Source organism: Anastrepha ludens, chromosome 4, assembly GCF_028408465.1.
Source record: "Anastrepha ludens isolate Willacy chromosome 4, idAnaLude1.1, whole genome shotgun sequence".
In the NCBI taxonomy this organism is placed as follows: domain Eukaryota; kingdom Metazoa; phylum Arthropoda; class Insecta; order Diptera; family Tephritidae; genus Anastrepha; species Anastrepha ludens.
In genome coordinates, this window is record NC_071500.1 from 57,200,959 (window position 1) to 57,223,448 (window position 22,490).

The following is a 22,490-nucleotide window of genomic DNA, read 5'->3' on the forward strand; positions in this document are numbered from 1 at the left end:
CGTCGGTGAGTGTGAGCACCTTTATACCATGTGCATGAACGTTCATCTGAACAGCTTCCGTTTTCATTCCGTTCTACTACCCAAAGGTAGTTTTAGATGAAATATCTTTCAAGGTTGTGAGAATGAGAAATATTGCACATATGGTGACTCAACTACTCGGCTCTCAGTGAATTTGTCAGAATCCGCTGATCAACTCACATAATTCTAGCATTTTGTTTGCAAACAACTTTTTCTTTCTACAATCTTCTTTGTTTACATTAACCTCACCTACCTCTTCATCACGGTGAAGAAAATACAGAAGATGTGGCCAAGTTCAGACCGCTAGCCAGTTCGCACTGACTTTGAAGAAATCAGCTGATTTGCTGATGTAACAACAGAGGTCGACGATATATGACCAACAGTGTTGGAGATAGACGAAAAATCAACTTCTTTGAAGCTTGAACAACGACTGATTCGAAGACTGATTGTATTCAACTAATCTCACTTTACACATTTTGTTTTCAATTCGTTCGCCCTCTCTCTGTTAAATTCCCTTATGGCGTAACAGCCGAAGTTACTCTCCCAATTTTTCTCCAGATGGCCAGACCTTATAATCTATCATCCTTGGCTCTTCATATCCGTTAGCATTTAAATAATTATTTAATTATTTTAATTAATAAATTAAATATACTGACTGTCTACAAATTTCTAAAAGCCAACGACTTGTTAAGACGGATCTAACATTTACCTTTATTTATATTATTTAGTTATAAGCATTTAAATATGATAATTACTTAACGTTAGACCTTATTTAAAGTATATTACATTTACATTTTTTGTTATCATACAAATTGTTATTATACAAATTTAATAATAATAATAATAATAATAATAAATAATTTCTTCTTGGATCTCTCATATACCTCGTCACATCAAATTGACGCTAATTTTACCGCATCACTGTGTAATTTCTCATGCTATCATTATTGAATATCTTGGCCTACACCTGTGTAATTTCTCATGCTATTATTCTTGAATATCCTGTGAAATATCTAACTGGTGCTTGCCTTGAAGTCATCAACGGAAGGAGAAGTTAAAACTGGATGCTTGCCATAAAATCATCTCACGCGGACCATCTCTGGCTTAATGGGCATGTGAACGAAAAATTGCATAATTTTGAGTGAGAATAACCCACATGAGTCTCTCGGGGCTGCGTTGCATACCAAACTTAAAAGTTTACAATGAAATTCTGTAGCATATTGGCCTTTGCATGTAGTACCTCAAATTTTTTATTTATTGTAAAATTTTAAGTTGATATCTTGATTACTTTTTGAGTTCTTATTTATCTTTCGTTTGACGCTCATCACTTCACTGACTTTATAAGGCATTTTAAAACATTGAAAAAAGATTATTTAAATTCTAAATAAATTTTTTTAACAAAACAAAATGATCTTAAGGTTGCTACACTTCTGCGACAGGGGTGCCCTCTCGTATTCTTGGATATTTTAATAGAGGATTTTAGTTTTTCTTGCTATTCTGCAATTAAGCATACCATAGAGAAGTCCCCTATTATTTAGCCGCCCCTTCTGTTCGAACATTCTCCTCACACGACAATTATGCTGCACCAAAACGCATTGTTCTGCCAGTAGGAAAATTATTTTTCAGGTTTTAAAATATTCAAATATACTATAAATATATAGAGCGGAGTTAGTTTTGAATATAGTTGGGGGCATTATTGCAGTCTTCGTTAATAATGAGGTGAAAATCTATATGTATGTCAACAACAAATTCAATTTTCACACATATGTACATACATGCATTCAGCTGTGCGTTGAGTCCCTGTAGTGAAAAGTTGAACTACTCAGCGAACATTCTACCCCATATTTGTTGCTGAAAGAAGTCGTATTAGTTGGAGTGTGATTAAAATTGTATCAGTTACAATAAATGTATTTAAATGTAAAATACAAATTTTCTTCTACCATGTTTGTTGTTTTTATGGTGGTATTGTTTTTGAATAGTAAAACTTAATAATTGTGACATGAAATTCCTTTTAGTTAGTTTGAAAACAATTAAAAATCTGAAAAATTTAATTTTTCAAAAATAAATTATTTATCGTTTAATAGATAGTATCATAATGAAAACAAAAAAAAATAATGATATTTTTTCTATTAAAAATATTTATTTACAGTATCTCATTAGATGAAAATAAGTGTTCACTTTTGAAACCTGTGGAGCCTTTTTTTTCACAGTATTTCGCGAGCTCTAGTCGCTCACAATACCGTTCGACTATGGTGACTGTCCTATCAAGTCGAAAAGCTAATCTAAGTATGGGAAAACATTTTGTGTATTATTTTAATTCATAATAAAATATTTTTGAAACGTTCATTTACAATATTTATTTATGTACTTTCCCAACTGGTCTAAAAGTGGTGTTTTTCCCACAAAGTGTAGTAGAACTTTTTCTGTCTAAGAAGAGGTGGTTGATTAAGTGTTATAATGATGAGGAATTGACTGGAAATTGACATTTTGTAGGACGATGAGGCCGATAACTTCTGTTGCTAGTTGCATGAATTGTGTAATAAAGGGTGGTTAAATTTCAAGGGCCGATGTTGAATGTGAACCACACTTAAACGTCAACGACACCGTTGGACTTCTTTCTTTGGGGTTATTTGAAAGAAAAGGTGTACGTCGATAAGCCAACAACAATTCAAAAGCTAAAAGATGAGATAATTCGGCACATTAACGGCATAGAACCTCAATTATGCCTTAGCGTCATCGAAAATTTGGACCATCGGATGGAGTTGTGCCGCCAAGGCCGCGGTGGCCATTTGGCCAATATTTTGTTCCATACGTAATTGAGCCATACCAATATTATCATAATAAAGAGAAATTACAATAATTTCCTAAAAAAAATGTATTGTATTCAAAATCAACACCGCCCCTTGAAACTTAACCACCCTTTATAATCATTTATAATTATATTTTATGTTAATAAATAAATAAAATTACCAATTCCTTGCTAGTAGTAAAGAAAGCTGCTAAGCGTACTGATAGTACACGTAAGGTAATTCAGAACTAGTGGGTTTAACTGCAGGGGTATTCTGAAAGTAGATGTGACATCTTTACAATGTTCTTTGTTACATTTAGATGTTATTCTTGTTTGTTTGTTTGTTTTGTGTGTGCGTGAATGGCATTTTGTTGACAATGTCACACCTCACCGCGGTGTTGCTGCTACTATAATTATTGTTGGTACTATTCATGTTGTCGCTCCACTCTCTCTTCTGCGATTAAATAGCGTTGCTCTGACAACAATACTCTCAACGTTACTCCAACTTACTTGCGATTGTTTTCGTACCTGATATTGTTCTTGTTGTTTTACTTTACCGGAATCGTTGAAATATTTATTGTTATGTGCTTGGAAAGTTCTTCTGTCATTTTGTAGGAGGAAATGCAGTAGTGCCACGACTTGCTACAACTAAATGACAGCGAGAAAACAAAGTCAATGGGTAAAATGATGAGATTTAAATGAACGAAAACAAAATGTTAATTTTCTATGTGGATGTGTGTATCCCATACATATTTTTGTATCATCCCTGCAAGGAATTCCTATAACACCAAACTGATTGCGTTTCTAGGGATTTTAAAACTTATAAGCAATAGAAGTATTATACACAATATAAGTATTTCTGGGAAAACAAGCTATTATTTGAAATTGATTCATATTTGCTTAATTATACCTCTACTAGATATGAAAGCGTGTACACAATTGTTTCTTAAATGAGAGTTTTTAAAGTAGCTTGTCATAAAGAATTTTTTTTTTATTTTATATTTTAAGCTTAGCGATATGTGTCGAAATCTTGAGTTATTAAAAAACAAAATCAATTTTTAAAGTTTTGTGGCATACCAAACCGTAAATCGTGGTAGACTGGAACCACGGCTTTATCGTACTTTCAAGAATTCTAATGGTTTGCGTTTGCTTTTTGGCTAAAAATTCAAATTCAAAACCAAAAATGGTTTTCAGCAGTAAAAGTTTTCTCTACAGGGGTTTTTGTCGTTCTTGTATATGTATTTATGCACAGTCTTGTGTAAATTCTAAGTAATTATTCCTATGTATAAATAATTTTTTAGTGGAATGAGTTGAATAACAGCTTTTGATAGGGAGATAAAGTTCAATCTTAAACTAACCAAAAAAAGAAATAGTCAATTCTAGATTTTTAACTAGTTTTTTATTTTAAGTTTGTTCGAACATCATTATATCATCAAACGGTTCCCCCGGAGTGAACTTTTTACGTTTATTGAAAAGCTAAAAATCTTATGAAAATAAATCAGGCGAATATCAAAAATATTAAAAAATAATGCGTCGAGGCATTTGGTGCGTATAGCTTGGAACATTCTTCCAGATGAAATAAAGACATTATTGTCTGAATCTCCAATTCATATAAAAACTGAAAAATAAAGACAAATGAGAAATTATAGATACAGATTATTCGTTAGTTTTTGACCTTGCAAATAATTGGTTTTTCGGTGGAGGGTATGGGAACGTGCCCCCGCCTACCACCCCCACCGAAAAGAGAATAAACTTACCTTTCTAATAGTGAAAGTTCTACACTCCCTATGAAACTCTAGGGAACCCCGTACAAAATTACGTATTTCTCGACCGCATTTGCTTATTGTACTCAGTTATTGTAGAAGATATTCTCAATGAGTAAGAATATTCATACGTAAATACTATTTTTTCGATGTTTGATGAAAATAAAATAGGCATTTGTAATAAGTAACTGATTGAACGTGATGCAAAAAATAAGCGTTATAACGTTTTTTAAAATAATAATATATAAATTCTTATTGATAATTTATAAATAAATCAAACGTCTCTGATATATGTAAACTCTGATATAGGTCAACTTATTTTTATGAAAGCCACAGAAAATTGCGCCCATATTTTGCACAGTAATGTACATACCCATCTTTCTTCTGGCACATGGTAAATGCTCTGTCAAACTTTATTTTAAGGCGATTGTGCGTGCGGATATGATTTGTCAAAGCTTTCATTGTTATTTTGTCGCTTTATTTCCTTTTGGAACGGTGGTTTTCTTTGCTTTAATACATACAAATATGTATATACTTGTACTTACATATACTATATAGCACACAATAGTTTTTTCAGCACTCCATCTTCTTCCACTTTTGACCATTTTGAAAAGCTTTTTAATCCTGAGTTTGTATTTGTATCCGTGAACTTCCAGATATGCGTACAGTCTGTATCAGAAAAAAAGGAACCGCGATTGTTCATGCAGTATAAAAGATATATATTTAATTTTTTTTACATTAGAGTATGTACACAACTACGAATCGCAATTACTCAATAAGCCGTGTAGTCTTCATCGTTGTCGAGTATAGCCTGGCATCTTCTTCATGCTTTGAACCAGCTTTTCTGCGTAGCTCGTTGACAAACAGGACTAGATTTTGCGAACTTGACGCACAAGTTGCTTCAAATCATGGACTGGCCTTCTAGCAAGATGTGTTTTATTAATTCCTCACACATTTTCAATGGGGTTGTCGTCTGGAGACTGGGAAGGCCAGTCCAATACTGTGACGCCATTTTCTTGTTTTGTTGTTTCTTAATGTATTTTTCTGAGAGCAGTGGTTTTGATGATGTGGGACGGTAGGATATGTTCGCCTCCTTCAACCGACGTTCGATAGTGTTAATACTCACATCTATTCCCTTTTTAGCAAGAACTGATCATGCTTGGCGTAGTCACGAAGAAGATTCCCGCTTAAAAAGTTGAACGATCACTTTATCCTGCTTTTCCGTCGAGACTCGGTTCATCGCTCGGAAAAGTCATCAACATTTTTGTACACCTTATACCGCTGACTCCACATCACAACAACGTTTTTTTTAATTTTTAATTACTTTTACAGCCGCGGCGTAAGATAGCACTGGCGTCGTAGCCCTTGAGTGGGACTATTATGCAGCAAAAAGCAGAACAAAAAAGTGGTAAATGGCTGTAGTAATCGATATCTCGTAAAGTATTGATCAAAATTCTTTTGCAAAAATGCAAGCCAGGCCGCTGAAATTGTGGATGGTGATTATGGTGCCAATATTGTATTCTTCGTCTTATTCAGGTTCTTAATCCCTCGTAGACCATAGCGCGTCAACCACGCCTGCGTGCAATATTGTGCGATTTTTGGCAATGTACTTCAATTGGTTCCCGTTTCCGATGCTCTAGCTTCGCTTTCAAATGTTCGCCTCCCAGTTTCCCTTGGCCCAACAGGCTTGTGACCAACATTCGTGAGAGGCTGCCACTCCAATGCCTTTCGAGCATGCATCGTTTTTGCGTAGAGTGTGCCCAATCTATCTCTATTTTTGTCGTTTTATAATCATTTCGACTGGCTCCATTTGCGCCTTCTCGAGTAGAGCTGAGTCCGAAATTGTATTGGGCGAAAAAATGCTGAAGATGTTCCTCAAGCATCAATTTGTAAAAACCTGAAGATTCGTAGTGATGATATTAACAATTAATTTTGCTAAGTCTGCCTGCTTTCCTTGGAACCCTTCAGTGTGAGTCGAAATAACGGGAGTTTTTTTGCGGCAATTCATTAAGAATGTAACATCCTTACAGTGGCCCAAAAGAAATATGTACCATATATTGTCACAGCAAATATTTTGCGCAAAGGTAAAATTTTTTACGCACTACGCAGGGTGTACGAATAAAATGTATAACCACTGTAAAGAAGAACCGATACTGCGTTGGATTTCAAAAATTTTCATTTTTGTGTGAACGCTGATGTTATTGCACCACACAGAAAACAAAATACCAAAGGCGGCTTTAGCTTACCAATGCCGATACTCTAACAGCTAATTACGTGCAATTTTGGTTTCGTCGATTCTGTTCAGGCATTTTTGATGTTGAAGAAAATGTCGATAATGCCGATAAAATCACAGAAATAATCGAAGTTGACCGGCATGTTAGTAGTCGTAGCATCCCCAGAAGCTAAAGACCGAGCATAAAACAGTTTTAAACAATTTGCACAAACATTTTACACAAAAATAATGGATTAAAGAAGTGTGGTGTCATGACATGTCTTCTGTTGCTCACAACACCTAAAACCATAACAGTGGATGGACATTTCGTGTGCATGACAACAGGAAACTCTGCAGGATTGTAAAATATGTGGGTGGTCTTTAGGTATTGGTCAACGTCAGAAAACAACCATAACATATCAGGCGCTTCAGGGTATTTAATTGAGTTTAGAAGGCGTTTTGATCGGATAACGCGCTGTTCTCGTATTTGTTTCGACATAACAAAGGATTTAAACATACGCGACATCTTCTGTTAGGTATCCTTCCCATAATTTGTTGTGTGGGTCTTGATTTTCCTGCCCAATTGTGGGACCTACAACTTATGCTGCTTCCGAATGGCAGAATGCTTTTTATGACAAGCTTTCTGACGCAGTGGGTTTCGATTCCGGATCTACGGGATGGTATTTGCGATCAAACCCGATCGGAGCTCATTCGGTTGCGGTATGAAACTACAAATAAATTATTGAGGTATCCCATTTGTGCCGTAACTTGATTGTGATGTCGAAGATTTGGTGTTAGAGATGTTTGACGTTGTTGCGTTTTCTGCATTTGTAAAGATATGCTAATTTTTCAAGCGAGAGCTTCACACCGGAATAATTCCACCAAAGTTACGCAATTCTTATTCGTATTATTACCCAAGTTATTTTCAACCAACTAACTTCTTTAATTGCCTGCTTATAAGCGCACATACTGCCTTGCTTACTTTGCTTGCAGCTAGTTATAATCCTTTTCATCTCACTTTGCGATGCTCGTATGCCTCGTGGCATTAATATTTTTTTTATATGCGACTCAAAAGCACACAAATATTCATATGCTTTTTATTTTCTGGCGCTCAGTTGTCATGCATCATTTGTTTGAGTAAATGGATAATCCTTATCAGTTGGAGCTACTTCAAAATAGAGTCCCTCCTTCGTTAGCTTGCAATTCAATCAATGCGTCATCATCAACATCCACATCCACATCATCATCAACATCCACATCCACATCATCATCAAATGATCATCAACATTCTATTCGTTCTTAACGATTTTCGCATGACTGTCAGCGCACCAAGTGCTGTCACTTCAACGCTGCAGTTATATAGTTATCTTTGCTTTTTTTTGCTTCAACTCCTTCAACCATATTCATTCGAATTTGATTTTTGCACTTTTTATCTGTCTTTTTTTTTACGAAATGGTACGACAGCATTTGATTTTTTCAATATTCACAATTTTCGTATGCTAAACCCGAATGTTGCTCCTTTCAACTACAACATACAACAACGTCAAATGGCTTTCTAGAGGCTTCTTATACAAGTCAAATGTAATCAAATGCTTCGGATGGAAGATGATAGGTTTTTTTTTAAACTGTGAGAGTCGCTTCCGGCAGTCGGACAACAAGAAACTACTGTCATTCATTTGTTATTTGGCAACTTGCCTCCTTGCGATTACAATACCGATACTCTAAATAGAGATTTTGAAGCGATACATCATATATTTGCACATTCGCTCACATACTAAGTTTGTATAGTCTGTTCACTACTATTAGATACAAATAAAAACGTTGAGGAAAATAATTTAGAAATGTCCCTCTTTTCGAGCATTCATTGCATCTTTTAATTTTAGAGTATTTTATGTTATGTTAGTTGTGTTGTTCTGTTTGTTGGTGGTTTTGTGATATTTTATTGCTATTTTCTTCCGTATACTTTTACTCCTTTTTTCAAGCAGCCCACTTTTCCTTTCTGCGATTCATACTTTATAATATCGAGAGCAACTACAACAATGGTCGCTTTTGCAAAGGAAGACTAAACTAAGCAATTGTTACTGGCTTTTCTTTATTATATTGGCTTGCAATATATTCGTTTCTATCTGTAACTACGGCCATATCGTTGGTCTCAATGATTTCGAGTTGAAAGTATTTTTCTTTTTTTGCTCGCTTTTATTTTTATTGAAGTATGTTTCCTTTCCAATTGTGGGATAGATGTATTCATCCAGCTCGTTGTTGTCCTATTCAATGCTATTCTATGTGTTCTCCCCTCTATACTCTATGTTGACCCAATATGCCTGTCGGTGATATTTTAATTGTTGGTAACTGCAACAAATTAAAAGCATTTAAACTCTTAACTGGTGCAATGAACTATAAAGGTCGTTAAATTTTTTAACCGGTTGTAATCGCGGGACAACTTTAGGAATTTCAGAGAAAGTTTGTTCAAATTAAAAATGTGAATGCTAAGATTCGAAATGCAATCAGCATAATTGCAACAAAATATGTATATATGATGTGCAGTATATACGGATTGCAAAATCACGCAAAACAATTTTTATTTTTTCAAAATTTAAAGTGTTTTAAGTTGACGCCTTAGTTGCCTTCAAACGCGAAAAGAGATTGACAAATTGTGTGGGATCGAACGCGAACAAATTTTTTTGACAGTGAAATGTTTATGCAATATTGAATGTATGCTGGTCCCACTAATGCCTAAGATTGTCTCAATCTCACGATAGGTCACATGACGATCTTGCAATATCAGTTCGCGCACATCATCATTGGTTTTCGGAACAACAACTGATTTTGGACGACCTTCACGAAATTCGTCATGGAGTGAACTACGACCACGATTGAATTCACCATACCATCGATAAACACTGGTCCTTGATGGAGCTTCATCGCCAAAAAATGAATTAAGTTCATCCATGCAATGTTGCTGAGTTAATCCACGTCGAAAGTTGTAAAAAATAATCGCACGAAAATGTTCACGATTTAGTTCCATTTTTGGACCGAGATGAATCTTTTAAGTTACTATAAACAACACAAATAGCGCTGGTATTTCAAAACGTTCTGAGTACGTAAAAGCCAAAAAATGTCAAACTTTTCGATACAGCTGTCAGTTGCCAGATTGCAACACCAGGGTTGCCAAATCCCGTAATATAAAAGGCACCCGTCGTACGCTTTTCTCGAAATTATTATTTTTTATTATTTTCGCTCTGATTTCATTCGATTAGAAATGTAATTAATTTTTTACCGAAGCAAGCATCGAGTGAGTTTGCGTGCTTGACTACCATTCTGTGGGTTGAGGTCAAAGCTCACCTCTTAGAAAACACGTTTTTGATAAACCTCTGAGTGCAAATCTGCTGAAAAATGCATCTAGCAACGAAAGTAGTACAACTGAAATTTTCAATTTCGACGAAGAAGGCTTTACATAAAAGATATGCTATAATTTAAATAAATTTAGGAAAACCGAATGAAAACCAATGTTTTTTTAATTTTTAAAGCAAAATTTCGTGAGTGTTAACTTATCAAACGCCTCAAAAAAATCTATATCATTGTAATCTACTTGTTAATACTTTTTGAATGTTGCTTTAGGACGACATTGACAGCTCCTCAAAGAAGCCGCGCCACAGTCGAGCAACTCATTTAAAATTTTGTTTGCAGCTTGCCGCTCCACTACGGTTAATGGACGACTGTACGATATTTCCCATTGCTCATGGGTCATTGATAACAAAATGGCTAGGCAGCTAGAATCTAGTAACATAAAAGCAGTATTTAGAATTGAATAAACTAGAAGGTATAAGATTTACCTGTTTTTCAGTCGAAATCGCTGTTATTCTGGAACCTCTAAGTTGACTGTCAAGCTGAGAAATTAGGTCCTCAGTTAAGTCGGAAGAAATTAGGTCCTAAGTTAACCGGAGTAGTTTTCGGAGCTTCCCTGCAGGCTAATGCAAATGTTACTCACATCCCGGAGCAAACATTGATCCACCGTTTGAGGGTTCACTACCTCCTCTCCATGCGATAAGTTATAAGCCAAATACTCAAAGGGCATTTTGGCGTTTTTTTAATGTTTTTATTAATGTAATTTCAAAATTTTAATTTGAACTACTAATACTTCTTTTCTCGTTTAATTTATTCACAACAAAATTGTTGTCGTTTACTTTGCGATAACCGACATGTCAACCAATCAGCTGATTTTGTCTTATCGATTTTCGTTATGAAATGGGTTACCGAATCGTCAAAATTGTGGTTAAGGAAAAATAGCAATGCGAATATCGTTAATGCACAACTATTCGAGAAACTCAGTCACCTACATAAATATTTATTTTCACCTCACTTTTATAACAAATAACATGAACATTAACCCAAATGTGGATTAGAAAAAAGACGAAATGCTTGTCATATGTTTACTCTTGGGTAGTAAAAAAAAATTGAAAGTAACTGACAACAAAAACGACAATGCAACCAAATATGCAGCCAGCTAGGTTGCAAATGCAACCAACTAAAAAATTTGAAATGTATCCAAATACACATATTATGATATCAGCATCCCAAAAATGTAAAAATTGTCTGTACAGTATTGCAAAAAAGTGTAAGTCCTCGGTGGTTCATATAACCTTCGTAAAGTTTAAACCTCAATGAATTGGCGATTTTTGCCATTTCTAAGTCACGAAAGTATTATTTATTCATAGTTGATTGAATTTAGGAAAAGATGTATACTTAAAAACTTCAGTATTTATTTAAGACCATGTATTGATTAATTTTTTTTTAATGCATCCCTTTTGCTGAATAATAATAATTAAATAAATTTCTCGCCATTGAGGTTGGGGTCCATTGGGTCCTTCTTTTTTATTCATCAATTAGAACTTTCATATTACGAAAATTCAGGTGCTTATCCTGTTCTGTACTTTTTGGTGATAGGCCTTTTTGATGTACTCGTACGGATCCCGTTTTGTCGTACTTTCTTATGGCCCGTTATACACAAGTCTTAGTTATCCACAGCCTTTTCGCGATATTTCCTTCTGCAATATGTTGTTTATGCAGTATCATGTTAGAAATGAAACAGTTAGCACTACTACAACAATAGAACTTGCCCATTTCTGTTAATTTTCCTCCTATTTGGCTTTTTTAAAAAATAATTTGAATTGTGGCATAGACCAACGCTAATTTGCCCTACGGGAATTTGACATTTGTCAAGTTACTAATGCTTAAAGTTTCACGCACTACAAATGGAAAAATATATTACTAATTCTGTTATCGTAGAGCTGTATTGCCAATAACAGGATTGTACCAAGAATGCGCACCGCGCGCACCGGATATGATGTAGAACTGCACGCTGATTCCGAAATTCGAATTTTTTATGGACTAATTCTCAAGTGATTCTCAAATGAACTATATTTTATAAAAAACGTCTATCTATTGTTGAGGCATAACGGGCGTGATGCGTAAAATGCAAATATCTCGAAATATAAAAGAAGAAAACCATTAATCTGATTGTCGGAATCAGTCCACAAAAAAAAATCACATTTTGTAAGCCAATGTAACTAAATACATTAATTAAAAAGAAACTGAAATATAATAAAGTGCAAGTTTTTATTTATTAAAATTAAGATGTTCCACCTCAACTCTAGTGATGGTTGTAGCAACATAAAAAATTCTCCACGAGGTGATCTTAAACTTTTTCACACGCCTGTATTCACGAATGCATTAACTTAGCTCATACCTATTGGTATCGGTAACGCTTTTACTTTCATTGCTTTTTGTCAGATTTTTTCCCCACATTGGAAGTGATCTCATCTCTCAATGACACACATGAGCTACCGTTTGAAAAAAAAAACTTAAATGGTTCAGTTGAGTAAACAAAAATAGAAAAAAGAAGAATTTTCAATTACCTAAATTGTTCTACTTTTTTATGTTGGCATTTATTTGTGCAACAAATTCGTATTGACTGCGCCAAACATAAAAAATTGCTCAGCCTACTTTGTTGTAGCACACAACATAATATATGTGAACACATAGTACTGGTACATACCTACAAATATAATATTATGGCTCACCTTGTGAGCGGCCGACTTTGCTTGTGGCCCGACTTATGACGCCAAACCCGGCATCGAGTTCAAATTTTACAGCGCTACCTACATTTGTGCATATGTATAAGGAGTGTCTGTCATTCATCACTGCCATATTTAGAGTGCACAAGAATAAATATATTGTGCTATCAGATATTGTAGATGAAATGCGCATTGAAAAATAAACCGCCAATTACACCGAAAATAAGTACCCTCACATACACACATACATGCGATCATGGATGTAAATACATAAAACTAGCAAATGTGGAAAACTTTTGCGCTGAGTGCACTTTGTGACGCTGATTTCCGTTTAGTCAGTCTGCTTGTATCATGCCCAAGAAAATGGAGAGTAGTAGCAGTGCCAATTGATTATAAACTGCTATAGCGTGCTCATTCTGGCGGTCCAATCATACTGGTGGTCAGTTTAACGACCATCATACCACTTGCAAGCATTTATACGAGTAAATGGCAATAAAAATATTTACTTCAAAAATATTTCACAGTAACGGTTAGAAAGGTTGCACGTATGTAGCGAAGTGGTTTGAAGTGCATATTGATTAATTAAAAATGTAATTTTCATGCTAAAAAATAACTAACTAAGATTTTTTAAAAAAGATAAGTTAACCATAGTTTTCTAAATTTTCCTCTTATTGTACTCATATTTTTATCAATATGATTACAGTATACAGTGACTCTCTCTTCATCGCAAACCTTGAATATGGAGCCTCTAAATGTTTTTTCCTCTGTTTCCTTGAGGGCATATATTCCGCAGTTTATAGAAAACCTAGGTTAGGTTAGTATGGTTGCCCAGGGAGTGGGCACACTTGGACGAAGAGAGATTCGTCCTTTGTGATACCATTGTCAAGGAAGTGAGGAGAGGGGAAGGACCGATGAGGTGCAGGGAGAGGGCGGGGAGAGGTGGTGATAGGAAGGTTAGGAGCGTGCGGATTATGAACGATGACTATGTTTGCGTCAACCGCTTAATGCTGCTGATGAAACTCATCAGATTTTTAATGTCAGCGCCAGCTATCTCAGCAGGCGTGGCAAAGAAGTAAGAGCCAAGATGCCTGAATCTTAGCCCCGCCAGGGCAGGGCAGCTAAGGAGAAGGTGCTGAGATGATTCCACCTCATCCTCCATACATCCAGCACAGAAAGGACTCGAGATGATTCCAATTCTCACAGCATGCATTCCTCGCGCATTGTGTCCTGTGAGAGAACCCACTAGATTGGAGAGCTGATATTTTGTCAGCCTCAGAAGCTCACCCGAGCGCCTTCGGTCCACACGTGGCCAGAAGGATTTCGCGACTTTGCACGTTTGTGCATTTTCCCAGCGCTCGCTGAGTTTGCGCGATGCCCATCTTTCCAGGAGCAGACCGCAGGTAGTCAGGGGGATTCCAATTTTCTCCCTCCGCGGGGAAATCACCTCACATGTCCCTTGTCTAGCCAGCTCACCCGCCTCACAGTTTCCCGCAATGTCGCTGTGACCGGGAACCCAGATGAGGCTGATGTCAAAGAATTCGGACGCAGTCGAAAGTGAGGTCAAGCATTCCTTGACCAATTCCGAATGCACCGTCATAGACCCGAGGGCCCTTATTGCCGCTTGGCTATCGGAGTAAATATTTACCTTCTTGACTGTTAGTACACATTTGAGCAGCCAATCAGCTGCCTCCTTGATTGCGGCTACCTCTGCCTGGAACACACTGCAGTGGTCCGGTAACCTGAATTTTAGTCTGACGGGGAGCCCTTCGCAAAAGACTCCTCCGCCAACCTTTCCTTCCAACTTCGATCCATCCGTGAACAAGTTCACCAGGCCCTGCCCCCAAGTGTAGCCCCCCGTCCACTCTTCCCTTGACGGGATGTGAGTGGTGAATGTTCCGGTTGGACTAAATGAGGGTATACACTGGTCTGTTGACAGAGGGATGAACTCAAAGTTTCTAAGGATGCTTGAGTGCCCATAAGGGAGATTGAGCTTATAGCTCCAGCCCCTCAGTCCGATTGCGGTACGTGTAGCGGCAGTTCTGCCTGCGATATCTACGGGTACCACATTTAACATTGCGTTGAGCGCCAGAGTAGGAGTCGTTCGAAGCGCCCCACTGATTCCAATGAGTGCCGACCTCTGAACTCTTTCCAGCTTCTTCACCAATGTCGTCTTCTCTAGTGAGTTCCACCAGACTATGACTCCATATAACAAGATAGGCTGCAGCCTCCCTTCACCAGCTCCTCCAACAGATCATTTAGAACAACAACCCAGAGGAATGGTGAGAGAACCCCACCTTGCGGAGTGCCTCTACTCACCTGCCGGTGGATGGAGATACCGCCCCACTCTGCCGTGACAGTTCTGTCGCTAAGCATTTTGTGGTTAAGTCTTATAAGGTCGGTTTCGACCCCTAGTTTACCTAGAGACCTGGTAATTGCCTCCGGAAGGACGTTGTTAAAAGCCCCCTCAATGTCGAGGAAGGCGCCTACTGCAAAATACATATAGAAAACCTAAATGTGAAAGAATTTTTATACTCAGCAAAAAATATGTACAAATACTGGGCCTTTTAAAAAAGTCCTGTCCTGTGTATCCTGGTGAAAAAGGCATTGGATCTCTTAAATAAAGGGTGATCAGATTTGAGGTACTTTTTCCAATAGGGGTTTTTTACAGATCACGTGTGACTACTGTCAAACTAAATACCTACTTTTTTGAGTATTCATTGACATGTTATGTTGGAAAGACTTACGCCTCCACAACGTTCACAAATCGTACGAAAATCGACGCTACGATCGATGGATACGTCAATAACCAAATTGTCGTATTTGTGTTGAAAAGCAACCCGAAGCCATTATATCCATTGAAAACAACCGTTTGGTGCGGTCTATGGGCTGGAAACTGGAGAAATCGGTCCATGTTTCTTCAAAGACGAGGCTGGCGCCAATGTAACAGTGCATAAAAGACTTTTTGATGCCGAAACTTAAAGCTCGTGACCTCCACAACATTTGATTCCAACTGGGCGGCGCTACTTGTCATACAGGTCGTGAAACAATAGATTTAGTGCGTCGTCGTTTCGGTGAGCAATTTTTCTCTCGTCTCGGACCAGTAGATTGGCCACAAAGATCGTGTGATATCTCACCTTTGGACTTTTATTTGGGGGTATGTAAAGTCTTTGTGGAAAAACCAACTGCGGTAGAGGCATTGAAAGCCAACATTACTAAAGTTATTCACGAGATACCGACCGAAGTCCTCCTCTAGTGAGTCATTTTAAAATTTGGGTTTACCGGCGGCAGAATTTTTCCCACACATACTCTATTATATTAATTACATATATATGCGTCCCCTTTCTCTTGATGCTGTTCCCCAAATGGGGGGACTTGCAGTTTTAAGCCGACTCCGAACGGCAGATATTCTTTTTGAAACTTTTGTGCGAATATGTGCTCAAAATTAAAAAACTCAATGTGACGGATCCTATATGAAAATTAATAAACCCAAAATGGCTGATATAATAAATATTTGAGAATGGTTTGGTTTTTTGTAAGTTTGTGGAGCCGTTAATGGCTCTCAAATTCATCATCCGATGCATTATTCTCTTTAGGCTATTTTGGAGAGTAAGATACACTAGTCTTGAGGCGCTGAAAAAAGGCCAATTAGGCAATTCAAAGCCTAGCATATCCATTTAATTAATAACGAATATTTCGAATTATTGAATTTTATGGCAATTGGTAATTTCAGAAATCCGCTTTAAAACTCATGTAACGAAGGGGTTTTTTCTTCTATTTGGCGCTGTTTGCCTGCCATTTTTTAATCTACTTATTATCACAATATCATATCTACGGGAATAGCGTTGAGTAGAAGCGAATGGGCGGGAAACAGGAGCATTAGCAACAAAAGGAATAAAAAAGCTTGCGTTACTACTGTTCTCATTACGCTCGCTATTGCATCGGCATGTATTGGTGTCCATTGGTATACATTGTTGTTATTGCGTTATTGCTGCCACTAAAAATATCAACAATACATTGACCTGTGGCAACAGCTGCGCGTATTTATGGCGAACGACAACGCCTCATAAAAAAAGTATTCATTAGGAGGCGGGTCAAGCCGCTTAGGGCGGGCAGGGATCTGAGGGAAGTAGGGGCTAAGTAGCAGCGTATGTAATTTGTGGGTAAAAACTGGCGCATGGTAAATTGTTGACACATTGGCACATTAGATCACTGCTTTGCTTTTTGCTTTTATGTTTTTGCATCAACTGGTTCTCACATTGCTTCGCTGCTGTCACCATTGTTGTGTTTAACGGCTTTCATATGCTTGCCACCCAGCTCGAGTTCAAAAGTTACCAGCAACGATGGTGCTTGTTATTGTTGATTTTTGTTTATATAATCAGCGTTGTTCACATACGTATATAAATGTGTGTATGTGTGTGTGTGTAGCTTTAGCTTTTGGTCATCAAACGGCCTTGTACCACTGCGCCAAAGCACCAGATTTTACTTGCTTGTTGTTGGTATCTATTATGCACGATTGTGTTGAGTACCGCGAGGTATGTACGAGTATGTAGCATGTGGTCTGTATTTTGCTTACTTCACACATACATATGTTGGCATGTTTTGGCTTTTGTTGTCACCGATTTGCTACTCACCAACCAGCGTACATATTACTACATACGTTCAGGCATCATTATAAGTGTATGGCCGTTGGTTGGCTCCACTGTGTTGTGCTGGGTGTTAGGCGCATACGAGTATGACCAAGTCACGTCTAAAGTACTCATATTTTCCACATTTACTTGTTGAAGGCAGCCCATAGATATACTTTAATCGTTTTTATTTAAAAAATTATGTGCTTTCTATTACTAATTTAACCCCCTTTTGAAGTATCCTCACCTCATTTTAAAATGAAACGCTGACATTTCTTGCAATAATGTGTTTCGACTTTTTTCTCTCTTATTATCTGTGCTTTTGCTTTATATGGTTCATTGAACTTGCCGTTCGGAGCATTTTGAAGTGTTTTGCTGGTCACGGCAGAAGAAGAAGGACCAAAGGATAATACGCAGCGCCACAGACAAAAGCCGCGAACAATGCACTTTGCGACTCTGCAAACATACACGCACATAAACATATTATTCACATTTATAAGCGCTCTACTAGACAACATATCGATTTTCCTTTAATTGCTTTTGAAGAAGGCAAGCCGCAAGTGCAATGAGCATAAAAGATACATACATATGTGATGTGGCAATGTTATGGCGACACAAATTTCTTGAGTGTGGTTATCCAAAAGCACAATTAAACGATTTCTCAATAAAACTATAATTTGTTTTCAAAACAAATGACAGTGTCATTTCAGCATGAGCTGCCGTTTGCCAGTGCCTTCTTCATTCTTCTTTCCATTTCTAGTAATAAGACAGTATGTACTGTTGTTTGAGACGTAAGACCACCCTGGTGGCATGAAAATTAAGTAGGTAGGTAGATGAAATGGCTGAAGTACCACACTGGCACTTCCCAAGCAGCACTAAAGCGCCGTTTTGATACCATTATGAGACCTCCAACAGGAATATATGTACAGCCAACCAGAGCTGTTGATGTAATGGAGAAGATTGATGGGATTTAGGTTGGCGCACTGCCCCAGGTTGTCGAAGAAAGAATCACCTAGTGACTTTAATCGTCTAGCTGCCAACCCCAAACATTTACAAAGAAACTGCTCAACAGTCTTATTCTCTGAAAGGACCCCACAGCTTCTGCAATGGGGGTTAAATGGTAAATCCAGCTTTTCCGCGTGTGTGCCGATCGTCCAGTGACCGGTAAACACAGCTATGAGTTTGGAAATTGAATGGCGTGTATTCGGCAAAACTTTCTGAGTCCTCCGTATATTGTACTGGGGTCAAAGGGTTTTCGAAATAGCACATGAAGAAATGGAGCTCCATCTTTTCTGCGCTTTCCTGAAAAATAATTTGTGCAGTTCCCCTTTAACAACTGTCAGGGGGATGCCGATGACCGGGTACGAGGGCCCTGAGCCAATTCAGCCCCCTTCCTGGCAAGCTCATCAGCAGTTTAATTTCCCTCTATGATCTGCAGGATCGCAAAGATTTGTGTTTGAAAAACACTAGCAGTATTCGGCAGTTTAAAGGAGATAGATAAATTGGCTGATTTAGAGAAAACCCCCGCTCCGACTCCCGATTTCATCTTGAAGCCGTCAGTGAAGGCAAAGGTGTAAGCTTCGGCGCAGATTTCCCACTCTATCCAATCTTGCCTGTTTGGAAAGATTGCCGTAGCACTTGAGGGTCTAGTTTACTCTAGTTTGCCGATAGAGACCTGTTCGAAGTTCGGAGAAATACGGTGTTAACTGCCTGAAAATGCTACCATGTCCCTTGAGGGGTTGCCTACACATGCCAATCTCCTTTAACCAGATTGCACTTTGAGCTGCGATGGAAATGACGAAAAAGTCGATGGGAAGAAAGTGCAAAAGGACATACAGGGCAGCACTGGGGCAAGTTTTACATGCTCCGGTAATGCCAATGTATGCAGTCCTTTGCACCCTCCCCAGTCTAGTGTTATTAAAGCCCTTCCGAAGAGCTTCCCACCAAACCAGGCATCAATACGTTATACATCCCCAGCACGACTTATGGCTTAGTCCCCAGTTTTTGCCAAATGGCCAATGGCAATATTTGAAGGTCTCTTCGCAAGGCACGCACCACAAATTTAAGGGGAAAAAATACAAAATTCCATCAATCATACGTAAATTTCATAGGTTCTTTATAAATAGCCGGTACCGAGCAGTGCGAGTAACTCTACTAAACATTTATTTTATATATTCGAACACACACTGATTGTTCCGAAAATGTGCGAACAAAATCGAGAGCTCCAATGGATAATACATTTAATTTTTAGTATATAATAAGATTTTTTATAGGTTATAAGATTTCGCGCAGTTCAGTAGGTCGCACCCCAAGTCCGATATATTGTATGATATGTGCTGCTACACTCACATAGACTGGATTCCATATATTGTGAGCTCAAATTGGAATTTGGTTTTTTAGCAATACCCCTAGTAATCCTGATTTTAAACGCCCCTATAAGAAATTTATTACACTTTCTCTTGAGCTCAAAACGGAAATCTTGTACCTATGCCTATGTAATACATAGACTCATATGCATATGTAATAAAAGACTTCCGAATATATGCTTCATATGGAAGAAAACTCTCAACTTCGTATGTAAAGAAAATTTGTCAAAAATGAATGCGATTTTTGAGCGACTGCAAAGCTTGCATTTTATTAGTCCCTATTAAAAAAGATGGAAGTGCTGATGACAATTTTTTGGAATTCGTTGAATTTTTGTGAATTTTGAACAATGTTTAACAGTTAGTTTTTATAGCAAGATCATGTTTTATAAAAAATAATCGGATTGTAAACATTGTGAATGTGTAGAAGAAAAATTGAACGAATACTTTTTCTAGCTAGTGTCAACTACCTATAAGTAAATAAAAATCAAACACTCCGAAAAGGGCTAACAAATTGGGTGGACAACTTTAAACGGTGGGTATTTCCTAAAACACCTAAAAGTACGAAGTAATTGGAAAAAATTCTGCTTATCGATCGTAAATCAACTTCTTTCAATAACACGATTTTTTTTTTTGCCTCGCGATAGCAATTGCAATCCAATGGCGTTACACAACTGCTGCCAATGTGTGGTCTTATCTATTGGTTTATGAGTGAAACAAGGGAAAAAAAACGAAAACAATAAAAATATTTTCCAACATGTGAGCAATTAAATATTAGTAATAATTGGCGGCAGCTTGTTGCAACTGGAGGCAACGACGACATCACTGACACCACATGCAATGATGGCTGGCTCGCCCATACGATTATGCAGTTGGGAATTTTGTAACACTTCATATGACGCTCATTTCGCGTTTATCGTAAAATGATCGCTTTATATGCGTTTGCGCTTTTTACATTTTTCAATTGACTATGAAATACGAGTAAGTTGTATTGATTGAGGTGAGTTAATGTGTGAATGCAGTTGCTCTGGTGATTACTGGTTAGTTTATAGCTATGTTATGTTGGCTTATGATGACGTGTGTGTATGTATTTATTTATAAATTTTATTAATTAAATTGTTGTTTTTTTTCGCCACTATCGCCAGATAAGATAATCACTAAATTTTAATTGTTCGGCTCAATTGCTTATGCACACATTTATAAGTATGTATGCATTTACTCGTATGTATACGAGTACAGGAAAACAAAATCAATATATACAGTGATGAGCAATAGTCTTGCATTTTTACACTTTTCAAGGGTTTTGTGCATTTTCTTCATTTAACGCATGATCGACATTTTTTATATGGAAAAAACAACCAATATTGTCAGCACAAAAAAAAATCCCAAAAATAAACCGATCGTGGTACCGGTACTTTGCTCTCAACGAATTTGATAGAGTCATTGGGTGCAATTTATTCGGGTGTTATTTGTGTAATTTCTTCTTCTTGCACTCTTCTTCGTATTTTCAAATCTCTCTCATGCAACTACACCAATGAGACATCATACACTCTCTGATGGGCGCAATCTCGTTTCTATCATTCTCTTAACAATCATGCCTGTTGCCTCATTGAACGACTGATTGAACGGGATGGCAGTCGGAATTACTTTCACAATTTTATTTTTCACCATAGCGGATAATCTATCATCCTTGCATCAATGTCTATAGGCTGTGGTGGGTTTTATTGTACATGGAGAAACTGATTTTCTTGGAGAATAAAATTCTGGTACTCTCAAGTTTCTGGAAATGGTTGTTGGAGCAAAATCATCAAATTACATTTCTAATCTAAACAAAGTTTGATATGATGACTATGAGGAAATAGATTCCGTTAATCATTGCTGGTTTTGTGGAAGAGTAGTTCAAGAATTTCGGACTGTCCTATTTTTATTAAAGTTTGCATTGCAGCTCTTCCTGTTTCCAAAGCTGATATCAGCATTATGCGCAGAATTGTTGAAATATTTACATCGCTTTGGTCAAACTCATCATATGTACATATATTTATAAAATTATTTACATGTATATTCTGTAAGATACTCGCATAATTGCAGCATTTAATTTTGCAATTTTATTCATTGCAGACACATTCCAAAGGCCAAAGCCACAGTCATAGCGGACACACCCGAACTGAAGCGAATAGCTGAGAATACAAAAATTCAATCGAATGTGAAATATCACGAAGACTTCGAGAAATCTAAGGGCAAATTTACACAGGTTAGTAGAATATTAGCTAATAATGGCTAGGTGATTGCTTGATCGGGTAAACAATTGATAGTGTTTACCTCTACTACAAACAGTCCAGTTCACTTGATTAGAGACAATAATTTTTATGAGAGAAGATGGTCGTACTTTAATTCGAATCATTAAAACGGCCTGGTCTGAAATTTCATTAGGCTACCTGACAAATCCATTCTTTAACATAAATTATTTTTAAACTTAAAATTGCAATTTTTTTAACTTAAATATATTTATTTATAAATACTTAATTTCATCAGAAATATAATTTCGCCTATTTTATTAATACTTGTGTACAATTTCTTGCTTGTTACTTATAAATATCATCGCTCGTTTGCTAGAAGAACGTCATAACTCAAAATTTCAATTTACTAT

General features: G+C 37.1%; 1 protein-coding gene across 4 annotated transcripts in view; it reads left to right on the forward strand.

Annotated features, from left to right (window-relative positions):
• LOC128862461 (LIM and SH3 domain protein Lasp) overlaps nt 1–22,490 on the forward strand; it is a 118,903-nt gene that overhangs the window by 81,207 nt on the left and 15,206 nt on the right. For all 4 annotated transcript variants that reach the window (XM_054101101.1, XM_054101100.1, XM_054101098.1 and 1 more), the window contains exon 3: nt 21,962–22,094. In XM_054101101.1, the coding sequence (XP_053957076.1) occupies nt 21,962–22,094 (133 nt within the window). The remainder of the gene's footprint in view (nt 1–21,961; nt 22,095–22,490) is intronic.